This window comes from Ambystoma mexicanum, chromosome 5p, assembly GCF_040938575.1.
Source record: "Ambystoma mexicanum isolate Mex_15411 chromosome 5p, UKY_AmexF1_1, whole genome shotgun sequence".
Classification (NCBI taxonomy): domain Eukaryota; kingdom Metazoa; phylum Chordata; class Amphibia; order Caudata; family Ambystomatidae; genus Ambystoma; species Ambystoma mexicanum.
The window spans coordinates 522,919,302-522,943,648 of NC_090930.1; the positions used below are offsets into that span (position 1 = coordinate 522,919,302).

General features: G+C 42.3%; 1 protein-coding gene across 1 annotated transcript in view; it reads left to right on the forward strand.

The window, feature by feature from the left end:
- LOC138481058 (connector enhancer of kinase suppressor of ras 2-like) overlaps nucleotides 1-24,347 on the forward strand; it is a 2,957,912-nt gene that overhangs the window by 1,115,899 nt on the left and 1,817,666 nt on the right. Inside the window, exon 4 of the mRNA XM_069612924.1 lies at nucleotides 23,036-23,123. Coding sequence (XP_069469025.1) covers nucleotides 23,036-23,123 — 88 coding nt within the window. The remainder of the gene's footprint in view (nucleotides 1-23,035; nucleotides 23,124-24,347) is intronic.

Here is a 24,347-nt window from a genome sequence, read left to right on the forward strand (position 1 = left end):
CAAAAATTAAAATAAATAAATAAATAAAATAAATATTGCTACATGTGTTTTCCCTTCCAGATGACTAATGGCTTTGGGTTTGGGTGGATTGAAGCAAAAAAAAACATTTTGAGTCTGATCTTACGCATATATTGATCAAAGTCAATCCTATTATCAGCATTATCAAAATGATATAAAGATATATATGAAGAACACAAGTTCCCACAAACGTGGTGCACAAGCCTACAAATAGTGAGTACTCTAACAACAGTCACAGGATAGACCATGAAAAGTTTAGATAACTATTCAATCTTGGTCACTGTTTACAAATTACAAACCAGTATCTGAAGAATAGAAAACAATCATAAGAGCGCTCAGTATGTTTAAAGTGCAAAAATAGCTTTAATTTGTATTCACGCATAAATCAGCGATTAAAGTTCATTTTCAAACTAACATGGACTTGCAGAACAGTGTATGCCATCCTCAGTGTTCATCATCATGTCACGCATTCCATACCAAACACGGGAACTTCCTCAGGCAATATTACATCTTGTTACAACGGGCTGTTTTTTGTTACTATACACCTGTGAGACAGCTGATTTTCAAGTCATGTGTATCCTTGTTATCAAGTCTCAAACAAATGTGTAAAATGTGGCAGCTGTTTAAACCAGGCTGTAACTTCATTGAATAGATCATAGTTTGGTTGCCAACTGTTATTATTTATCTAAAATAGACAGACAACAACTTAAATATTAATGACGCATTAAAGTGTATATTCTCTCTCATATTATTTCTCCATATTATGCCATTTGGCCCGATTGCTCATCTTTCATCTCTAATTCTACCCCTGCAGTAATATCCTGCGTGGCTCGCTAAGGAAGGCAAAACCTAGAAGCTCTAAGTGCAGCCGCTCAATTAATTCATTACATTCAGCCCCAATGGGCTTTATTATGTATCTCAATTTTACTGTATATTACATCCATTAAGAACTTTAGCCCTGCCCAAGTAGGCTAAAACCTCATAAAGTGCTACATGCTGTGTGCTCAAACATCATAGATTAGTGCAAAATTGGCAAAACAACTTGTCTTCATCAAAAAAGTGCTACGGGGCCAGTGCCTATACCAGTTTACAAAAATATAAATATTTCAATGGATTGTTCTCATTTCTGTATGTACAAATAGAACAATTAATCTCTAACTACATATACATATTGCTACATATAAAACCAATTAATTATTTAACGTTTATATATTTCTAAAACCAATTTGATACATTCCCTTATCCAATTCATTAGAGCTTATTGTCACTGTTTAATATTCTTGTAGATGCACAGCCAATTATTTTATCTGAATTGTGTCCCATAGGTTTTTTTTGTATTGAATTGCATGATGAGTTTTGATTCCAATTTGCGCAATTTACATTCTCTATTACCTTTTCTTTTATGCGCAGGGACATGTGCTAATGCAAAATATCTGATAAGAGTTGCATCACTTTTGTGTTTTTCAGCAAACTGTACAGCTAAAGGATAATTGTCATCCTTACTGAAAATTGCTCGATAATGCTGTAAAATTCTAATCTTTAGCTGATAAATAGTGGAACCTATTGCACATTTTGCCACATTGACATGAGATATACCACATAATTAGTCAAACAATTGATTTTGTGTGTCATACGCCATTTCATTTGATACTTTATTCCTTAATTAACAACTTCTTTGGCTTCAACAAATCTACACATCTTACACTCATTACATTCTTCAAAGCCTCTCTCAGGCACTGTTATCCGCAACCAATTCTCTTTAGAACCAAAAGGTGTGAACATGCTGGGGTGATATTATATCTTAAAGTGACTTGGCTTTAGAAAAGGTAATTTGTGGGTTGGTCCCAAAACACTTTTCAGATCTTTATCTGCTTGAAAAATTGGAATATAGCTCTTGTTAGTTGTGACTGAAGACTATATCGACTGATACATCTTATACGTTCATTATCATCTCTCTTTTTCTTGACCCATAATAATTCTTGTCTCTCTCGGTCAACTTTTTTCTTTTATGTATTGGTCACACTTGGTCTCGAATAGCCTCTTTCTGGAATCACACTCCCATATTACATGCTTCTTCTTAGAAGTTTCCTTCTAGAGAGCAGTTTCTTTGGCCTGATCATCTAACCATACGGAATAGTATTGATGAATACCTTGGGATGATGGCCATGTAAAATTGAATCAGAGGCTATGGTTTTTCTATGCAATTTGCTACAGATTTTCTCCCAACACCACATGTATAAAATTGCATAGTTTAGGACTATACAGGACCCAATAGTCACCCTGCATGTCTGACGGCACAGCTGGTATTCAAACAAAAATACATTATGCTCCAAGCTAAATTTCAAGAGAGTTATAATCACCTCATTCTGTTGCTTGAAACTAATTGATCTAGAATAAAGAAAGAATTGACATGTCTTTAAACCATTATCATGTCATATTAAAGTATATATAGATATTACATTGAGTGAAACCAATATATAGTCAGACTACCACTTGAGTCCTTGTATTTTGATGAGCCAGAAGTATCTCTTATATACGAGTTTAAATCCTTTGCAAAGGGCTGTAGGAAAAGTCCAAATATTTTGATTCCTTTTCTAGCACTGATCCTCAAGAGCCTACCATTGGTCTCCCAGTGGGCATTTTATCATTCTTGTGGATTTTAGGAATAAAATTAAGTAGTGAAGGCACTGAATAGTCGCTTTTCATGTAAAGAATGTCATCACCTTTCCAAATAACTGCTATACTTAGATTCCTGCAAAATATAATCAATTTTGATTTGTTTTTTTCTAAATATCCAACATCAATTTGTGCATAACAACCAACATCACTTTATTGTCTCCCTACCACATTTAGATATTTAGTTCATGCCCAGACAACCACTCCCTGTCCATTGTCAGCCTGTCCTAGGACTATGGATGAGCCATTTTTCAATTTACTGATAGCTTCCTTCTGTTCTGTTGTCAAATTTGAAATTCTACAATGTGTAACTTCTGTTAATTTTCCGCAAATCTTGGATAACACATTCTTCGAAAACATCAATATTGTTGGATATTACTTGTGGATTAAAGGTCGATTTAGTTTTCAATCCACTTTCTTCCGTGAGATCTGTTGTAATTCCATACTTCATCTTAATTTTTTGGTCATCTAAATCTAGCTGGGAAGTTATCCCAACCTCATCTCCCAAAGTATCAAGGCAGATCAAATAATCTAAAAGGACTAGACTTCAGTGGAGGAGATGCCTGTACTCAGGAATTACTATATAACTTTGTCTGATTTATTTTTTTCAATTGAACTTTTCGCAAAAACTTAAATAAATCTATTCTTTTTTTATTGATTCGGCAGACAATCAACCTTTCAATTTAAACAATTACATACAAAAGACAATCTATTTTTGATAATAAAGTTGAAATAAATAGAATAGAAAGAACAGTGAATAATTTGTAGCATAGAGACAACAATCAGCAGATTATTGCAAACCATTGGATAAAAACGATTTTACATGTAAAATAAAATTAGCATACAGAAATATTCAATATTGATTGCTGTAAAAACATTCACATAAACAGTGATTTAACTATTTTGAAAAACTGCAGTAGTATTCAATGTTACTAAATAAAACATATTCTCATATAAGATTACAACAGAACGGCAGCATCAAATGATATTCGTACGGGGAACTTGAATTAATACTAGCAGGATTTGGCTCTTGCGAGTTCAATATGTTATTCAGAGATAATAGTCACAACTAAATCAACATCAAGTTATGACATTAGATTCAAATATTTTCTAGATTTAAGGCTTCTAGAAATGTTATTATTGCAATTCTGACAGTTATGCGATTAGTAGAGAAAATGTGCTGCCAAAGGATCTATTCTTGTCTGTGCAAATTCAGCATTTTGTGTAGATCAAAAGGTTAGACCCAACTCTGGAATTTCTTTTTCTGTCTCTGTAATGGACCTATCAAATATGTTGAAAACCCTGGCCTTTAATCCCTGTTTTGTCGACCTCTCCCTCTGCTCCTTTGTCCTCTCCCAAAACGAGTGATCTGACCCTGATAGGGAACTTCCCCTGCATTTCTTTCCTCTCCTGGTGGTTTTGTTGTACCTCCTCATCCTCCTCCAGGTGATCATCCCCTTGGCTTGCTCTCATTTCTGGTTTCGAGGTGGAGGAGCTTGAACTCCTCTTACAAAATAAGTCTTATTGGTCTGAATTCTGGGTCAGAGGATTCAACCTCTGATGAAATTGATTGTACTACAGGAATAACATTTGCATTTACAGTCTTCTTGCTCATTAACAATTGCTCTTTAATAGGTTCATCATATTTTCAGACAAAGGTATATATTCTTCATTGTTGATATTCCTTCTTGTGCTGTTGAAATACTTTTAGTTTTTCAATTTGTATCTCCCCTTCAAAGCATTCCAAATTTTCATCCATTTTGCCAACATTCTTTTTGCATTCATCAGCCTCTTTTGAATTGATTAGCTCTTCAAGCTTTTCTATTTCACAAGCCTTTCACAATCTTTTTTTTGCAAATTTAATAAGTATCTTCATCATGGTATCGTTCAAATATAATGAGTCTCTTCCATCATGTACCTTGATTGCGAATGATGGAGTCCAAAGATATCAAGATTGTTGGTTTCCCAAACGAGAGAGAAAACGACCTGAATGTGCAGCCACATGGCTTGCGCCCCTTTAACTGTCTTGTTGAAGAATGCGATTGATGAGTTGGGGGCCTTGGGCTTTCACTTAAAAGAATGTAAAACTCCACTAAAACTGGTCAAGGAGCAAGGCGCGATAGTAAGAAATTGAAGTGTGAGGGGGGTGCAAGTGGTTCCACCAGAGCCATGAAAGTCAGTAACACTGAAAGCCCTTTACAGGACGGCTGGCAAATGAAACCCTTCTGGGAAACGGCAGTGGCTCTGCAAGGCCCTGATTCTATAACGATTACCATATGTGGAAACAATAAAGAGTTGGAAAACAAAGGTGGGGTGCCGAGAGCACTCCTTCAGAATCCTAAGGTGGAAAAAGTGCAGTCTTAGGGCTGGTTAGCGAGAGCTCTAGTACCGGGAGCTTCTGATTAGAGTCGGCCCCTAATAGGACTTGGGCGGTTGGATATTGGCTCCTGGAATACTAGAGGTTTCTCTAATCTCCTCCAGGAAATCGACACAGCAGTGGCTAACCTGGATGTCATCTATTTACAGGAAACTTGGTTGAGAGAAACCCCATTATTCATCTTAACAAAGCAACTAAGAGAAACCTTGGAAGACCAAACTCAGGTCTGTTGACATTAATACGAAACGGATCCATAGAAAATGGTAAAGAAGTCATCAACCCCAACCCGAACATCCAGATTGTAATAATAAAACTACTGGATTTTGCTGCCAATAGGCAGTGTTGTTTGGCCCTCTTCAACCTCTATTGGAACCAGAACTCCACAGACTCAAGTAGTTCTGTTGAATGTGTGATGTTATGGATAGATCTGATGTATGTGGTTAATGATCTGTGGAGACCTAAATGTGGATTATATGTGCCGTGGTGTGGGGAATGAAGGGAGGACCAGCGTGGTGTCTAAGAAAAGGAGAGGCAAATGTCAGGAGTGGTTGGATGAAACAGCGCTGAGGGATTTACACGTGGTAAATGGCCAAGTCAAAGGAGATCTGACAGGGACACCCACATGACATTCGGGGGTAGCTTCTGCAAACCTGGATTATTTTTTCATCTCAAGTAATGTTTTGGCACGGGTGACCATGACCCAGCGGTCCTTTCCTGCTCTAGAAAGATCAAGAGAGGACAGGTCAAACCTGACCTCTGGAATCATAAGGCTGAATTAGAATCTGCAAGAAACAGACTGTGTTTTACTCCGGACCAAGTGCCTGATTTAAGAAGAAAACTGACAGCTTGGTACCAAATGCACACGGTTGGGGTGGAGGGGCGGAATATGAGCCTGTACTAGTCATTTTTGGGGAGACATTAAGAAGGGACAGTAAAACCCATTTTATGCACAAGCATTCCTTTGATGAAAAGTGGTTGAACAGAAACACCTCTTGTGTAGCGATCTTAGGATTTTAGGAGCCCTTCATTTTGCCACTAGGGGTCTGCCAATGAAGATAAGAAAGCAAAGGTATAGGAATACCACAACTCAATACTTAACCAAAATGACTCAGACACTATGTTGCAGGTGTTGGACCCACCAAAACTCTAGAAGCCTGTGTCAACTTCTGAATGGCAAGGCAATAGATAATGGCCTACTTTAGCTTAACCCAATAGCCGAGAACAGGTGGGTGGAGCATTTTGAAAAGCTATTTGCTAAGAAGGAGCAAATGAAAGTAGATCCCAGCCTTGAAAAGCATACCCAATGGTGGATTCACTTTACGCACAATAACAAAAGCTTTCAATTCCAGGACCTGATGGAATGACAAATGCCATGCTGAAGGAGGCTCCGGACGCCTGGGCTGATTTTTGCCTGATTTTGTTGAAGTAAATTACCCGGTATGGTAGAGTCCCAGTTTCATGGAAACAGGCAGTGGTCGTCCCTATTTCCAAGAAGGGGGATAGGGCGGCTCCAAACTTACTGCCCAATCACCCTTCTTGATGTTGTAGGAAAGATCTTTGCAGGAATTTTGCTTATGCGTCTGAAAGAATGGGTTGAGGAAAATGGGTCTTTTGACCCCAGGCACGGCTTTGTTAGTGGAGTCGTTTGTAGCCCAAGCGTACTCCTGATTAGCCTACTAAAGATAAAGACAATCAAGGGGCAAGGCAGGATCTATATGGTGTGTATAGATATGGAGTGTGCCTTCGAAATGCATTAGACAAGATGTACTATAGGCCAAAATGACAGCTATGTGATGTCCCATGGAGGTAGTGGCTGCAATCAGAGATTTGTATACTAGGACTACTCTGCAGGTCAGACTGGATCAGGCAGGTAACCTGACAGGGATGATTAATACCTACAGATGATTGAAGCAGGGCTGCCCTTTGGCACACATCCTATATAACATCTTCATTACAGTTATGAAAGAGGCCCTAGATCCCCCAAGATCTTGCCAGCCTAGGATAAATGGAACATCAGCAGGATGGCTCCTGTACGCCAATGATTTAGTCTTACTGGACAGGACTCCTATTGGCTTGCAGAGGAAGCTTGATGTGTTGCATAACTACGTAGACCAGACTGGTTTGAAAGTAGACACTGCAAAGACTGAAATACTTGTTCTGGGAAGCTTGAGGGGAAGGAGAAAGAAGAGACCCAGCTGGTATTTGGGAGGAAACCAAATGTGGGCCGTCCCTCCAATAGAACAGCTAGGGGCAATGATTAGTGCAAGTTCTTGCGAGAAGCCATGGCTGGAAAATGTAAATACCAAATTGTAACAGCTCACTGCGCAGGAAATTTTGAGCAGGAGGAAGTATGGAAAGTTCTCGCTCCTACCGATCATACATTTCTACAACCGAAACGTCATTTCAACTCTTAGTTATGCGGCAGAGACAGCTTTTGGGTTGCTTTGGGATGCTTGGAAGAAAATGGAAGGCCCCTCTTTTGGAAGTCGATTTTGTGACTTCCTAAAGCCATTCCTATTGATATTGTGAGACATAAACTGGGTCTCCTTTCCTTGCACGTGAGAGTAGTTTTGAAATTCCTGACGATTCTTACCAAGTTGTATACACCAGACTGCCAACCCCAATTTTTAATTCTAATGAAGAATAATGTGGGACTGTTTGATTGGCTGTTAGATTTGTGGCAATAATGATGCAAAGAAACACTATTCAACCTCAACATGTCAGTTGACACCTTGTGTAGAAATCTGCTGCTGGTGAAAAAGGCCTGCTTGGTGACTGACAGGAGCGAAACCGAAGCCCTATGGTCGAATTCATAGATTCATACACTGTAAAAGTCTCTTGTTGTGTCCCAAAACATAACACCTCCTTAACTGAAAAAGTTCCTGAATGCCAAATATAGGGATCTATTCCTCAGATCTCATTTGACTATACTACATACAAAAGTTACATTGTGTGGGTATGGGGGGATGCAAGGAGTTGACAGTTGTCGGTTATGTAAATCTCAACCAGTAACCTTAAAACATTTGATTATTTTTTGCCCAGAGTTGAGAGAACAGAGAACTCTCTAGTTGTATGAAAGTTTGAGCAAAAGCTTGGGGACAGATGCCAAGACATGGTGGGAGGATCTTTACGGGGGCTAATGTGAACCTTACACGGATCATGGTAACGTTTCTAGAGATGAACTTCTTGAAGAAATTCAGTGCAATAGGATCTTAATAAGAATAACCAATTTTTGATGGCTGCTCCTGTCACCTCATTCCTTTCCTTTTCTTCCCCTATTTCTCTTTTTCTTTGTGTTTAGTTAATCTTAAATTTTTGCTCATGTGATGAGAAATAATGTTAAATGATGTTAAATGACATAAGATTGTGATTTTAATACAAAAAAATAACAAAAGGACAAGATTTTTCTATCGGGAAAGAGATTCCCTTATTGGCAACCACCACCCCAATTCTCATGCCCCCAAGGAGGTTAGGAAAATATTTTTAGGGAGCCTATCTTTCATTTGGGGAGCTTTTTTTATTCTCTTTGAAATATTGCTTTTAAAGATAGGTCAAAATGGGCTCTCATGAGTTTCTAAAAGAACTCCTGGCCTGGCTCTCATGCCTCTTGGAAAGCACGTTTGCTCCAGGTTCAGTTGATTCAGGAGCCCTCAAAGGCAAGGTCCACTTTCTCAGATGGTATCAAGATCCAGCACTCCTCTAATAGGGACAGTTTGTCTTCTTCTCTGCAACATTTCCAGAGCCATAGTGTTCTCCTCCGTGCTGAAATGTCTCTGAAATTCCCACCTCATGTCATAATTATGTTACGTTATGTGATTGGCCAAGTTATTCAATTGGACTACCTCATAGTAAGACACTTTCATTGAATACACATGCCAAATATTCCTTGGATGATTATAATTTCTTTACTTGTGATCATCAGCAAATGATGGTGACCAAACCTACTCCTAAATACTTTACATGCAACACCATTTTTCCAATATATTTCAGGAAATCAATATGTGAACTAAATGAGGCTGGCGGTAGCTACCGCTGGTATTCATTTTTTTCCAGCGGCCAGAAATGGGCAATTACTGGGTCATTACAGCCTTGCTGGACCTGTTATTTGCCCATTCCTGGGCGCCGGAAAAAATGTATAATGGTGCCAGTGCATCCGACATGCTGTGCTCACGGGTACCTTTCATTCCGCCAGGTCAGGCCTTGCAGTTCCAGAATTATGAATAATATTTATTTTTACAGGTAGAGGCAATGGTAAATAACAAGTGCTGTTTACACCCAGAGAAATGTACATGCTTAGACTTGTCCTATAATTCAACCTGAAATCTCATGGTCAGCACATGAGTTAAATAAACAGCTGTTTGTGAGCCTTGATTAATGGTCAGTCAACATGGTTCTTTGGTTCTGCTCGCATTAGACAACACACGTGTTGGGCTTTATGATGATAGATGCTTCAACATGTCATGTTAAGTTGTCAGAACATGAAACCGGCTGTGGTATCTGTGGAATCGCTGGCAGAAGAAAGCTCTGCCAATCATCTTGTACTCTCCAATGCGAAATGTTACCATCCACAAGATGGCTGCCATGCTTCCTACATTCTGTTCACTATGCTCTGGTGGAGGAGCCTACAGTCATAGACTTCAAAAAAGATAATGCAATGCACTGCGATGCGTTACAACTTCCTTGTTGACGGTGTTGGGATGTAAGATCAGCTCCCAGCCCCTCCCAGATGATTTAGACTGCATAAAATATACTAATATACAGAAAATGCGCATGAGCGGGTAAAGGGGGTGGGGGAGTCCTGTGGATATAGGTGCATAGTGCAGGGCGTGTTCACTGTGGGAATTTACATAGATTTAAGGTAGAATAAGAACAGCTTTATAGAGTGCTAGGTAGATACACTGCATGAGCAGTCCATACATGGTGCCAATCCCTGTTCAATGACAAGAAACATAGAAGTAAAAAAGGTTGCCCTGAGTCATCGCAGGTTGTGTTGAAAACACAGAACAAGGAGGCCTCATGCCTAAATATCTTACCCCCACCACACACACATACACACAAATGTATCCTGTTAGAGCTTTGCATAATTAGAAAGGAATGTGAATGGCCTAATATGAGTAGGGCTACGGATGGTTGTGAAGAACAAACCCATGACACCAAGGGCAGAGGTCTTGAGCTGCCAAAACACAAGTTGAGATTTAGGACACCAGCAGGATAATCCCTAAGGTACTTCATCCCGTCTGAACTACCAAATGCTTGTGAGCAAACCATCTAAATCCTTCACAAATTAGATTGATTAGTTGGACTTGCAGGAAACCCAAGGCTTTCCCTCTGGAGGAGCAGCTGATTACAGAGGAGCAGAGGATACTGTCGGCTATGATTTGTACCAGGCAGAGCAAAGGATGATGCCAGTTCTTACAAGATTGCAACAGGGAGGCATGGTGGTGGCATCTTTGTGTCTGGGTTGAGAAAAAGGTTGCTTTATTCACAAGGACAAGAGTGACCTCGAAGTTATCCACTGAACTCATGTTGACAGCCATGTGCACATCACATGATTAGGCGTCAGGACAGGGCAGTGATTCTAACAGCAACCAAAGGTAAAAGATTGTCACCCTTGTGCTAAGAGGTTGGATTCAGAGAAAATGGGGCCAATGAATTGGGGGTCCATATGTAATCAGTAGTATGTAGTATGTATATATGTGGCAGCCAATGAGGGTGGGAGATTAACACTGTATATTGTGTGCATCTTAGATGACGGTTTGCAGTTATAACGTGCTGTTTCCTTTGCTGCAGTTAACTTATAATGCCCTCTCGCCATTTCCTTTTTGTATACACATAAAGATCTTGTTCTTCTCACAAAAGGATGCACCAAGCCTTCTTACTTAGAGGATTGTTATTTACTGTCTTTGTGTTGGGTTCTACCCTACAAAGTTGGTGACCTTGACTTGATCTCAGACTCCCCCGCAAGGACAGAGGATTCTGGGACACACATCTGGAGGGGCCGCACCCATCTGCAGTGACCAGTCCATTTGTGTGACCTTGGAGAGGTTTACAGGAGCCGTGTTTTCAGAATTCCTGTCTATTCTTTGGAGCGGGGCGCTGTCCCGGGATTGTGTAGGCCGTTGATGTGACCCTGTGACAGAGGATTTCAGGAAAGCACGTAGATGTACATGCACCATTTTGCACAGAAAAACAAGCAGAGTGTGGAAGAGGAGTGTGCGTGCTTGCAGAAGTGAGTAGTAGTGTGAGTGTAGTGTGCAGGGAATGGGTGCAAAGTTTGTAATACCACGAGGCATTATATATTGGTTAGTTTAGTTATTATATAGAGGACTGTGGTGTACCAGGACCCTTCCTGTTGCTAGGGAAGAAGACAGCACTCTGTAATGAAGGGAAATTCATGGATAGAGGCTCTGTATATTTAGAAGGGCCTGCAATCTCTCAGCTCAGCATAAGGAGGCAGCGAGAACTGATGCACAGGAGGTGTGGGAATGGAAAAGGTGTTTTAATTGTGATTGTATTGTCATTTGTTTTATGATGAGGAAGGGAGGCCGTGTTATCAGAATTCCTGTCTGTTCTATGGGCAGGGTGCTGTCCCCGGATATGTAGGCCGTTGATGTGAACCCACGACAGAGGATTGCAGGAAAGCACATAGATGTAAATGCACCTTTTTGTGGAGAAAAAAACTCATGGTGTGGAAGGGGAGTGTGAGTGCTTACAGAAGTGAGGAGTAGTGCAAGTCTAGTGGACAGGGAATGGGTGGAAAGTGTGGAAGACCATGTGGTATTGTATATAGGTTGGTTTAGTTATTATATAGAGGACTGTGCTGTAACGGGCCCCATCCTGTTTTTAGGGTAGAAGACAGTGCTGTGTGACAAAGGAAAATGCATGGTTAGAGGCTCCATATATTTAGTGGACCTGGGATCTCTCTATTCATCAAAAGGAGGGCACGAGAATGAAAAGTAGTTGTGGTAGAGGCCCCTTGTGGACCTGAGATCTCCCCCACCTGATGTACAGGAGGTGTGGGAATAGAAAAGTAGTACAGCAGGCCATTAAAGAGGCCTGACAGACAAAAAAAATATCTAGACTGACAAAATGCTCACTAGCTTCCAAGAGTTGAAATGTTTCATTTCCACTGCCCCTTCCTAGCAACCCCTGATTACACTTAAGAGTTCTATCTTTTTTCACACTCTGATGGTCAGATGTTTACATCAGTCTTGACACAACACAGCTCCATGGGTCATAAACCTCTTGGGTATCATAGCGATATGCTAGATTCCGTCATGTAAAGACAGTTCCCCTGTGAACATGAATTAGCTGCAGCTGCTTTTGCCATTGAGAAGTCAACCAAGATTACCATAGGTTGCTCAGTAACTCTGTATGTAGAACATGCAGTGTTTGTGATACTTGAGAGATTGAAGTCCACATTGACAGCAAGGAGGACTTCAGCACATGAAGTTATTATTTCCAGTACATCCATTCACATTGTTCATTGTAAGACAATAAACCCTTCTACCTTTTAAACAGAACCCATTACTGATAACGGCGATGTTCATGACTGTACCAAGTACAAAGGCCCGGACGATGACATACCTAAAGCATGAGATCCCGCCCTAGATGACGGCGAGGTTCTCTTTGTTGACTGGTCGTCGACTATTGACCAGGAGACAGGTCAGTGACATTCTGGGGCAGCAGTGGTCCATTTGGTTGATGGAGAGTATGAGGTCTTCATTCCATGAAGAATGATGTGGCATTATTCTGCCTAGGTGGCAGAACTAATTGCTGTTATTGAGGCACGAGAGGCTGCGCAGGGATGTCGAGTAACAATTTATTCGGCCTCAGCATATGTGACAACAATTGTGCACTTGGGATTGTTGAGGTGGATGAGAAGAGGGTTTTGAAAAGCCGATAGTTCTCCAGTACAGCATGTAGCCCTCTTAGACAGATTGATTAATGTTCTCTCATGGCCAAAGCTTGTCACAATCATCAAGTGTGCTGCTCATACAAATGGTGGGGACTTCGATCCCCTCAGTAACAAAGCAACTGACATGCTGCAAAATTGGCAGCATATTTACCAGTGTCAGCTATCCCTGAACGCACAACACTTGTCAGTATGCAATTGCAAATACAAGTCCTGTATCCTGCACTACCCATTACTGAAATTATAGAATTTCCGGGTCAAGTACCGCAAAGGGAGAAGCTACTGTGGCAGAGGAGGGGGTGTGCACAGTCTCCTACTGTTTGGAGTCAGGTTAGTACAGGGAAAGTGGTGATGCCTCAGGAATTGGTTTTAGTAGCATTTGACCAGCTGCACTACCCCTCGCATGTGTCCAAACTGCATATTGCTGCTGATATACAGGAGGAATGGTATGTGCCAAACATTCAGGAGTTACAGAATGTGTGCACATCAAACTGTACTGTCTGTCAGACATAAAGCACTGGGCAAAAATTGAGGACCCTGCAGAGCACATTGTCTTGCCCAAGTGGTCTGTTTTGAGACCTCCATATTGATTTTGCAGACATGGGAGAACGGTGCAATACCTTTGCTTTCTTATAGTTGTGGTTTGCAGCTTCTCCCATTGGATTGAGGCTGGACCATGTGCACATCCCAATTAAAAATCGGCTGCCAAAATTTTGGTGAGAGATGTTTTTTCCCGATGCAGTGTGTGAGTCTCTTAAAATCGATAACTGCACCCACTTCATTAATGAGCTGTTTAAAGAAATTGTGGCTAATTTAGGGATTAAATACAAGAAGTGCTCCATTTACCACCCCAAGGCCAATGGCCATTGGGAGAATGAATGGTCTATCGAAGGCTAAGTTATCTACACTGTTCATCATTCTGAAGAGAAGCTAGGTCCATTGCTTGCATCTGGTTCTTTTCAGTTTGATGACTCAGCCCTGCAAGGACCATCACATCTTCCCTCACGAGATAGTGATGGTGAAATGCATGCACACACCGTTATCAAGTGTGTGGAGTGCTTCCGATGCTCGCACGGCTGCGTCAATTCTAGGAGATACATTTAAATTGTATTTGACTGAGTTAAAAAAGAAAATTAAATGCCTTTTTCAACAGATAGCTCCACGACGAGCGGAAGGAGAAAACAACGCTGCACTGAATTCTGCGAGGTGGAGTGAGACGCACTATAACGGACCTTTCACGGTGTTGTATGCCACTCCATTTTCAGTCAAGGTAAAGGAACTGCAGTATTGGTTACACCTCTCTGAGGTCAGGAAGGCACCCCATACGTCACCTCCTTCTATGGGCATATTGTCTGAAAGTTTCTTGTGAATTACAATATGAAGAAAGAAACAGGATGTTTGGCTATTTGTTGATCTATTCAGTAGACTCAATATATGTGTGTACTTGTATGTTGTAATATCGATACGCTGCTATTTTTGTGTTTTACTTTTCCAAATGATATTACACAGTTTACGCTTCCTTTTTTCAATACATTTCAAAACATTGAAGTTGTTCTACAAGTACCACTGTACTAGGTTCATTTTTTTAATCTTGGCTGTGGGTTTCATTTCAGTATATTTTTGTATTTGTCAAGTGAGTTTATATGGTTAGGACATATAAAGGGAGGGTGCAGTATAGAGGATGTGTGAATAGTGTTGTTCTTTTATTTTGACTCTACAACACCCACTGAAGATGTTATGACTGCTGAAGTAAATTTCTAAACAACGCATATACAGGACACAGTATTATGGCAAAGTGTGTGTAAAAAGGGGAATGGATGATGAAAATGAGTATGCCCAATGTAACAGAGTTGTTTTTGATGCAATGTCTGATGTGCACCATCCAGAATTGAATAACATGTGGTACAGTCACATGTGCTCAGTGGGGAACTGTGAGCTGTTATGTCTGCTCCCTCATTCCCCACATGTCATGGACACCCAAAATGCTGGTACCCCAGGAGATGCCATCCTTGGAAGCCATTGTTTGGTCCATCTGCAGGTACGGTGTTAGTTTGCCTCTGCTTTATATACCTATCCGTTTTATCTTTTTCTACTTAAATTATTTTGTTTTTTTCCTTTTACGGTGCATGACCGCTGCGTGTGACTGTGTGTTTTTATTCTCACTTGCAACATTTCACTATTTATCTAAGCACATTTTATTTTTTCCTCTGCTTGCTTGATTTTATTATGTTCGATTTCTCATATGCAGCGACTGCGGGGGAAGGTTGCCTGGCCTTCACATTACCCTGGGGCTCGTTCCGACGAGTAGTCGTTCAATTGTTTCCTTGCTTGCATGCACCAGGCAGCAGTCTCTCTTCAGTCGCTGCTAGCCTGGAACCTGGGGGATTGCCCATTGTTTGACTCTTAAGTCAGTCGGGCGCTGTGTGCATCTCCCTGCAGGTACGGTGTTAGTTTGCCTCTGCTTTATATACCCTACTTGTAAGCACTTAGGTGTTACTGTTAATTTGAATAGCTAGTCTTCTATCCATTTTACCTTTTGCTCCTTAGATTGTTTTGTTTTGTTCCATTTACGGTCCATGACTGCTGTGCATGACCGCTGCGCATGACTGGGTGCTTTTATTCTCACTTGAAGCATTTCACTACTTAACTAAGCAAATACATTTTTCCCTCTGCTTGCTTGATTTTATTTTCTTAGTTTCTTTCCTTGTATGCTGTGACTGGGGGAAGGTTGCCTGGCCTTCATGTTACCCTGGGGGTTGTTCCAACAGGCAGTCTTTCTTTTGTTTCCTTGCTTGCATGCACCAGGCAGCAGTCTCTCTTCGATGGCTGCTAGCCTGTGACATGGGGTATGGGCCTCTGCGATAGGATGTGCATTTGTATGCAAGGGATGAGCCGGAGGCGCAGTGGGTGGGCGCAGCGGGCTTCCAACTTGCGCGCTGAGCTTGCGCCAAAGTTAAGCCTGTCTGTGCCCGTCTGTGTCTCGGCTGCCACGTGGGGTTCTCCTGCAAGGAGCTCGCTTGTAACACCGACTGTGCAGGGTTACACACGAACCCAGTTACTGAAAATTGCCCTCCTGGGTGAGATCCACTGTTTATGGATGCCTTTCTTGACTTTGCTGCAGACTTGCAGCTGAGGCATGCACACCTCATTATGTTTGCCGTTTTTAATCTTAAAGTCACAGATGTAGAGAACTCCAGGGTTCAATGCTTTTTGGCCGCTATGAAGGGGCTCTCCCTTCCCCAGTGGGTCAGAGAACGAACTCACTCTTTAGGCAACACCTTGGACCTGATTTTTTCACCAGAGGCCGAGGTGGCTGTCTCTACAGCTTTTCAAGTCCAGTGGTCTGACCACCTTGTTGTCCCTTTCATCTGGGCCATGGAGGGCACTGTTGTCCCTTTCATCTGGGCCATGAAGGGCACGCCATTGGTTAGACAGGTTAAATGAACCATGCAGCATGACTGGCGCTCTGTATCTAAAACCAACACGGTCTCATTTATACATGCCTGTCACTCAGGGCCGATGCCTATAGATATGAGTCAGCTAACTAGTACTCTAACTGAAGTCACTGATAAATGTGCCCTCTTAAAAAATCTAGGGTCTCTTGCCTCCAAACCAGCAGTGGTTTACAGATGAGCTCTGTGCCCTTTGCCTGCTACGCAGGCAGATGGAGCATAAATGGAGGAGTTCTTATACTCCCAGGGGCAAGCTTGCTTTATCTTAGGCCGCCTCCAAGTATCATCTAGCTATCGTCTGTGCCAAACGCATTTATTTTACGTCTCTTATCGAAGTTTCTGTGAACCACTCCAAGGAACTATTTAAAGTGGTTCAGAATCTCTCCACTATGTCACTGGCCCCAGTCCCTTCGTCTCAGACCCTCTGTGACTCCTTAGCCCATTTTGTTATGGACAAAATCAGCTGTAGTTGGTCGAATATTTCTGCTATTCACCCATCTCTTGTTGTTAACCTAGGGTCACCTAAGCCTCTACCCACATCCTCCTGGTCTGTGTTTCCCACTTTTTCTATTTCGTAGGTGATCACTGTTGTTATCAAACTGAGATTGTCATCCCCTCTTTACCCTATTCCTCTTTATCTTATTAGAGATATTCTTCCATACTTTGCTCATTTATTGACGGATGCTGTCAATACATCCTTTTCTACAGGAGTGAACCTGCAATCCCTCAAATTGGCAATGGTTATTCTGCTCTTGAAGAAACACTTGTTAGATCCTTTGGTCCCCTCTAACGTTTGGCCTATTTCTCTTCTTCCCTGTCCTATGAAACTTCTTCAGTCTTTGGTTTGTCCTTTACTCTCCAATTTCCTTGAGGAATCTTCTTTTGTTCACCCCTCACAGTCTGGTTTTTGACCTGGGAGTGGGACCCAGAGTGCCTTGGTCTCTGTCATGGATGACCTGGCACGGACTCAGGATGGGGGCGTGTCAGTGCTCTAATCTTATTGGACTTGCCTGCTGCCTTTGACAACATTGATCATGGAGTCCTTCTAGGCCGCCTGGCCAGGGCCAGCCTTTCAGGCAATGTCCTGTCCCGGTTTTCTTCTTTTTTTTCTGACCGCTGTCAAATTCTCTCACTCCTTTCTTCTCTGCAATGATGGCTATTTCTTGTGGTGTTCCTCAAGGGTCTGCCGTATCCCCGGTCACATCTACGTTCAGCCTCTAATCAAGCTGAAATTTTCTCACAGCTTCCTCTTCTATTCTTAAGCAGATGACACAAATCTAGGTCAGGCTGAATCTTTCCATCCTGAGTCTGCAGCCAGATTTCGTGTCTGTCTGGAGGCTGTAGGAGAATGGATGCATTCCACCTGGCTTAAACTGAATGGTGATACAACCAAGGTATGGTAGTGGTAGTGGGCACTCCTGCAGCGGTCAAGTCATCTCTGGGCCCCTTTCCTCAGCCACTTCCCATGGTTAAGGATCTGGGGGTTAAACTTACTTCATCCCTGTCCATGGAGGCACAGGTTGGCTCTGTGTGTCAGCGCAGCCACTTCCGGCTCAGGCTCCTACGACAGGTCATTCCCTATATTCCAGGGCTCCTTCGTGCCTCTGTTATCTCTGCTTTGGTTACGTCCCTGTTGGACTTTGCAACGCTCTTTACTTAGGCCATGCTGTCTATGTACTCCATTGTTTGCAAGTTATTCAGAACTCTGCATCACGGCTGGTGACTTCTAGGCCATGTGGCTGTCACATTTCCCCAGTTCTTCGTAAACTCCATTGGCTGTCGGTGGCCAAACATATTCAGTTCAAGGACCTTTGCCTGGTCCACCAGGCTTTTTATGTCCAGGGGGTGGAAAAATCTTATGGCTACATTTCTGCCTTATAATCCAAGTCGTACCTTGCAGTCAGCTAATGCCTGCTTGCTGATTGTCCCTCTGATGAGGTATAGTCCTGTTGGCGGCCGTTTTTTCTCAGTGGCTGCTGCAGTTCTCTGGAACTCCCTTCCTTCTTCTCTTCGTACTATCTCTGTTCATTTAACGTTTTGCAAATCTCTGAAAACATTTCTCTTTTAGGCTCTATCTCTCGTTGTTATGTAAGGAGCGCCAGGATGCCCTTGGGTGAACGTTGCGCTTAATAAATACAATACAATCCAAAATCAAACCTGGCACTGTGTCAGGTTCGTGGTTTGTTCCAGAGGCACAAGGTACACGTTGTATTGTTGATCAAGAATGAAAAGAAAATGTGCCAAAGAAGATAGTGCTCCTCAATGTAAGCAACGACCCATGCTGAATTTGGAGGGAGTGCTGTTTATGTCGGGAAAAGGCGACATTGAGCTCAGTGGCAGGGGGGATGGCAGGGTTTGGAGAAGAATTGATATGGAATAAGAACTGTTTCACAATATGGACCATGTATGTGTCAAAACTAACATGGATTGAGGCACGAGAAGCTCCAGTGAAAGTTTAAGTAGCTGAAGAATATGAGTTTTGCTTTCGAGGACATGGGACAGTTCCCATTGAGTATGACATAAAATTTAATAAAACATTGTTCATCCCAGACCTTGCTAAAGGAACAGCGGCTCTATGGATCGCTATTGAATATGTTGTCAGCAAGCCACCTGGTGCCTTCCTGCCTGCCGCTCTTTTTCACCACTTAGCAAGCGCAGCCCACCTGGTGCCTTCCTACTTGCCACTCTTTTTCACCACTTAGCAAGCCCCGCCCACCTGGTGCCTTCCTGCTTGCCACTCTTTTTCCCTACTTAAGGAGCCCTCCAGCCTCTTTTCCTTTGCAGGTGGGGAGCAGGTGCAAGTGGATCTAGGTCACCTGGCCTAAGCACCTCCCACCTTCTTAGCCCTGCTTCTTCCTTCCTGCTCTTAACTATTAGATCAAGGGCGTCTCTCGCTCGGGCATCCTAATTGAAGGGCAGACGAAGAAAACGGCAAATCCTGTTTGGACCTGTTCAGACCAGGAGGTCCCAGTGCTCAGCCCCCTGCTCAGACAGCAGGTAAGCATGAACCAACATGTGTAACTCCCTCTGTCCCCACAGGCCATCCCACCCCCTCTGGTCCCCCCGTGATGTTCCCTTGTGCCCCCACCATTCTCGCACACAGGTGTTGCCTGTTTTGCTTCATTCGTATACCCTGCTCCCCCCTCACCTCCCTCAAGCCTACTTCTGCAGGAGTCTGTCCTGACAAATTCTGGTTTCACCATCACCGTCTTGTGACCAATGCTGGATTTGACTTTTATGGACTTCATTCATTCACGGCGCGTCACCTTTTCTCAGCTCTCAAGTTGGACTTCCTTTGCATCTTGAACTCATGGTGGCCATGAATCATGCTGTTCCCATCTTCATCTTCTATCCTGGCTTGCAACATTATGTGTTACTATGGACTTCTGCAATTGTATTCACTCTCCCCTCTTGCTTCTCCACTCTTTTGACTGCTAACTCTCTGTTCTCTCCTCCTTTCCCTTTCATCTTTTCCTATCTCCTCCCCTTACTTTCTTCTATGGGCTTACTCTATCAGAATTGTCCCTGGACCTAGTATGACAGCAACTTCGTCTGTCTCCTCCTCCCTACCCTTACTGGTTTTTTCCTCCCCACTCCCCTCCAGCACAATCTGAATGTCGTCAGGCCTAGTATGAAAGTCGCTTGTTTTGTTCCTCCCATACTTTCCCCTACCATCCTGCACCCCTCTCCCTCACCTCTCGTTTTTCTCCGGGTCTAACAAAAATGTCATCAGGCCAAGTACGGTAGTCTCATGTCTGTTTCCATTTCCTTCCCATTCTCCCCCTCTGTTCCTTGTCTATGTCTTAGCTCTTGCACTATCTGAAATGTCGTTAGGCCAGGCCGAGTACGATAGTTAATTTCACATCCTTACTGTTCATTGCCTGTAAGAATGTCATTGTATTTTCCCTTGTTCCCTCCCTTGCCTTGAAGCGCTTTGAAACACATTGTGTATAGGCACTATATAAATAAACTATCATATCATATCATATCAAGCATATCTGCACCTCCCCCCATCCTGTGCATTGACTACATTGCGGCCAGCTATTCTTGTGGTGCCTGAAGCACATCTAACAATTGCACTGTCCCGAAACGCGTAGGATTTGTACACCAAAACCCTCATTGCTGTTTACATTTATTGTATACACACTACTACCACCAAGTGTATGTACATTTGGAGTTGGTTATGCAGCAGAAGGCTGCATTTATATGTCTTATATGGCTTTGAAATACAGGGTGAATTGAGAACAATATTGTTTTGCTAAACAGAGAGTCTTTTGCTCAGTGATCTAGCTATTTATTTTCTACACAAGACAAATTGTGTTTAAATGTTGATATATTACATTTCTGTTTCTTTGAATACATGTTGTTAAAAGTTAATAAGGGCTAGTAGAACCATTACAGGTTCACACACTGGGAGTGTGCACATTGGGTTCTGGACAATTCCTGCTCAGTCATTGTGGTGCAGTTTAATTCTGAGGGTTTGGGAGGCTACCCCATCTATCAACCAGCACCTCAGTTAAGATTTACAATGAATTTAATTTTTGAAGCAACCAATGAATTGGTGAAGTAGACTGAACAGTTGGACACTGAGAGTACAGTCCCTCCTTGGTATAAAGGTATTTAGTTTTGCCAGTGCAGAGCTCTTCACGCTACAGTTGCAGCTATGTTTTATCCTCTTTCCTAGAATGAAATACTTTGATAACTCAGTCAACGGCGCGTCACCTTTTCTCAGCTCTCAAGTTGGACTTCCTTTGCATCTTGAACTCATGGTGGCCATGAATCATGCTGTTCCCATCTTCATCTTCTATCCTGGCTTGCAACATTATGTGTTACTATGGACTTCTGCAATTGTATTCACTCTCCCCTCTTGCTTCTCCACTCTTTTGACTGCTAACTCTCTGTTCTCTCCTCCTTTCCCTTTCCCCTTTTCCTATCTCCTCCCCTTACTTTCTTCTATGGGCTTACTCTATCAGAATTGTCATAAACTCAAATATTCTTTGGCTTCTGAAAAGCCCCATGTTTTTGTGGCCCGCAGCATCAAAGCACTTCTAGTGCTTGAAGCTCAGATTTTCATGGGGTCTGTGAAACTGCTTCTTAACACCTCCCTCTGGGTCATCAGAGCATTAGGGGACATTATACGTTTGTTGGCAAACTGTCCTACCATTTCCGCCGCCTGATATTCTGCTATTTCCCGGTATATTCCAGGTGGTGGAAAGGGCGGTAAATTCCCATTTCATGGAGTCCAAAAGGACTCCATGGAGGGAATTTCTTTTATTACTGTGCTGGTAATACACACTTTATTTGGCTGGTGGGGGCCTGATTTACCTCCAGCTCTTGCCTGGAGGTAAATCAGGGAGCACCCACTTGCAAACCTCTAGTTTGGCGGTGCCGTAAATGTTCTGGTGGCAGAATTACTGTCACTTTTACTGGCACTTTTACCTCACCACCAAATTTATAATGACCCCTGTTGTTTTAAGAGGTGCAAATGGTTGCGATATGTAACGGGAGGGATGCAAAATGCTGCATGCTGTGTGACATAATGACATCGCCATATGGAAAAGATACATTGACTACATTATAATACTGTGGAAGGGAACCAATACAGAAGAAGAGGCATTCATGGACTGACTGAATAGGCATAGTGAAAGATGTTAATTATGATCTATAACCATTGGTCCTGAAAAAATGGACTTAGTACACAATACATTCTTATAAATTTGACCATTTTAATTTTCAAAATCAATAAAACACTACTAAAAAACTTGTTTAAAACACATACAATATAACCCAACATTTGGACCCACATGGTGGGTATAACAGCAACCTAATGGGATAAATTACATCACAATTAACAACATGTACATTTCAACAAACACATAACAATTACAATGCACTAGTATTTAAACAGAGTGTTGATTCACAAACAACCATATCCCAACATGTTTCAGTTCTTTATAGCTTCTCAATGCTTGAACTTTCTACAGGGGAAAAAAATGTTTTCACATAAGTTCTTCACACCATGTAATCCCGGGTAAAGAGCACAGCGATCCCAAATGAGGCCACCTCTAAGTGTAGCTTTAGTAGTGCTAATGTCGATGTCAATAACTTCAGACTTCTTCAATCAAGTCTATTTTAATGTATGGGTTCTCAAGGTACCCCTTCTAATTCCAAGATCTGCAAAACCAAGGCTTCACTGACGTTCACTTAGGAAACGCTTTAATGTTGATACTGAAGTACCAGTGTGTGCGTATTCTCATGCGTATTCTCATGACTACTTTCGTTGCAATAACAAAATAAGGATGGAGTCATATTTAATAAATGTATGGATCTGTATTCGGCTTTGAATGCATTCTGCCTTTTTTATTCGATTACATCTCGAATCCATTGTGCCTTTAAATACGTTTTAGAGTAAAGAGGGCTTTTTCTGACTTGCCATTGTGCTACTATAACAAGCTGTGTTAAATAATGAAATAGGCCTGTGTGTGTTTTCTCGCACAGAAGATGTCTGGGGCTAATATTGTCATGAACATGAAGGAGCTTTTCAGTAAACGCCAAATTAATTGAACCCCCTATTTATGTATTGTTTCTCTTCAACAGGTCTCCATTTGTCAGTGTGACAGAATACTCGCTCCTAAAAAACAACATTGTTCAACTGTGCCTGGAATTAACCACCATAGTGCAACAGGTGAGTAGCATTGTGCGCCGTCTCCTGCACAGTATTATTAGATGGCTGAGAATCCAGCAATCTTTATTTTTCTGGGGTTCAATGAAGAACACGCTAGGCTGAGTCACAAAAGGAAAGCAGCATTTACACCCACTTTATATATGTAGTTTACCTGTGAGTAAATGGTACCTCATAGAAGGGACCGGAAGTGCAAACTGCTCAAATGTCACTGGCACTTTCTTCACTCGTATGCTTCACTCATATGAACCCTAGGCATCCACAGTGGGCGTTAGAACTGTTTTTCTTTCTGTGAAACAAATCTATATTGTTTGCCATTGGAGCAGGTACTCATATGTCTTCTTACAATAGTGTGTGTTTGAAATGTTCCATACGCTAGCATAGGGCTTTAAGTGGGCTGTGGCCCAGCCGGGTTTGGATTTCAGCACTGAGAGTGGGCTCTGCTGGGGCCGGAAATGAATACCCACATTCTTCAGAATCTGCAGCCTCTGCTGTGGCGGGGATTATCCTTCGATGCAGGGGTGTTGCTAGGTCTGTAAAAGACCCGGGGCTAGGCTGATGTCGGAAATTTCAGGACTGGGGGCTAGCTGGCCTTTTGGGTGTAGCTCCCGAGATTCTATCCGGGGCTACAGCCAAAAGACCAGGGGCTATAGCCCTCTTAGCCCCCCCCCTAGCAACGCCTCTGCTTCGATGCATGATGGCGGCGAAACACAGATTGCTACATTAACACCTCACCCTTACTGGTCCCTGCAGAGTGCTGCTAGACAGATACTCTTTGCTTTGCAAACTGTACCTCCCCCCTTTGTGGGATGAGAAAGAGGTGTTTTCAATTGCCTTTTTTAGTAACACATTAGAGTGCAGATTTGTTTCTGTTTTGGGGGATGGGCTGCAATAGTGAATGTGGGTCCACATGTATATGTTGGTCTGGTGGAGGGAGCACTTCCCTGCATGTTACACACAGATCACTGAAGCAGGTAAATTAACCCCTCAAGCTATCTCACTGGGATGGGAATTTCTGTCTTGTAGCCCCTACAGCATTCCTCTGCAGCAGGCACCTTAACACCCTCCAAGTAGTTGTAATGACGTTTAGTTACATAGGCCCCATCGTTCATAATGGGTTCTTACTTACTTATGGTTCTAAGGCCATGCCCCCAAATAAATATTTTGGACTATTTCGTACTGCTCTTGGTTTCTCATCCCACTTAAAGCACTGCCACACATAGCACT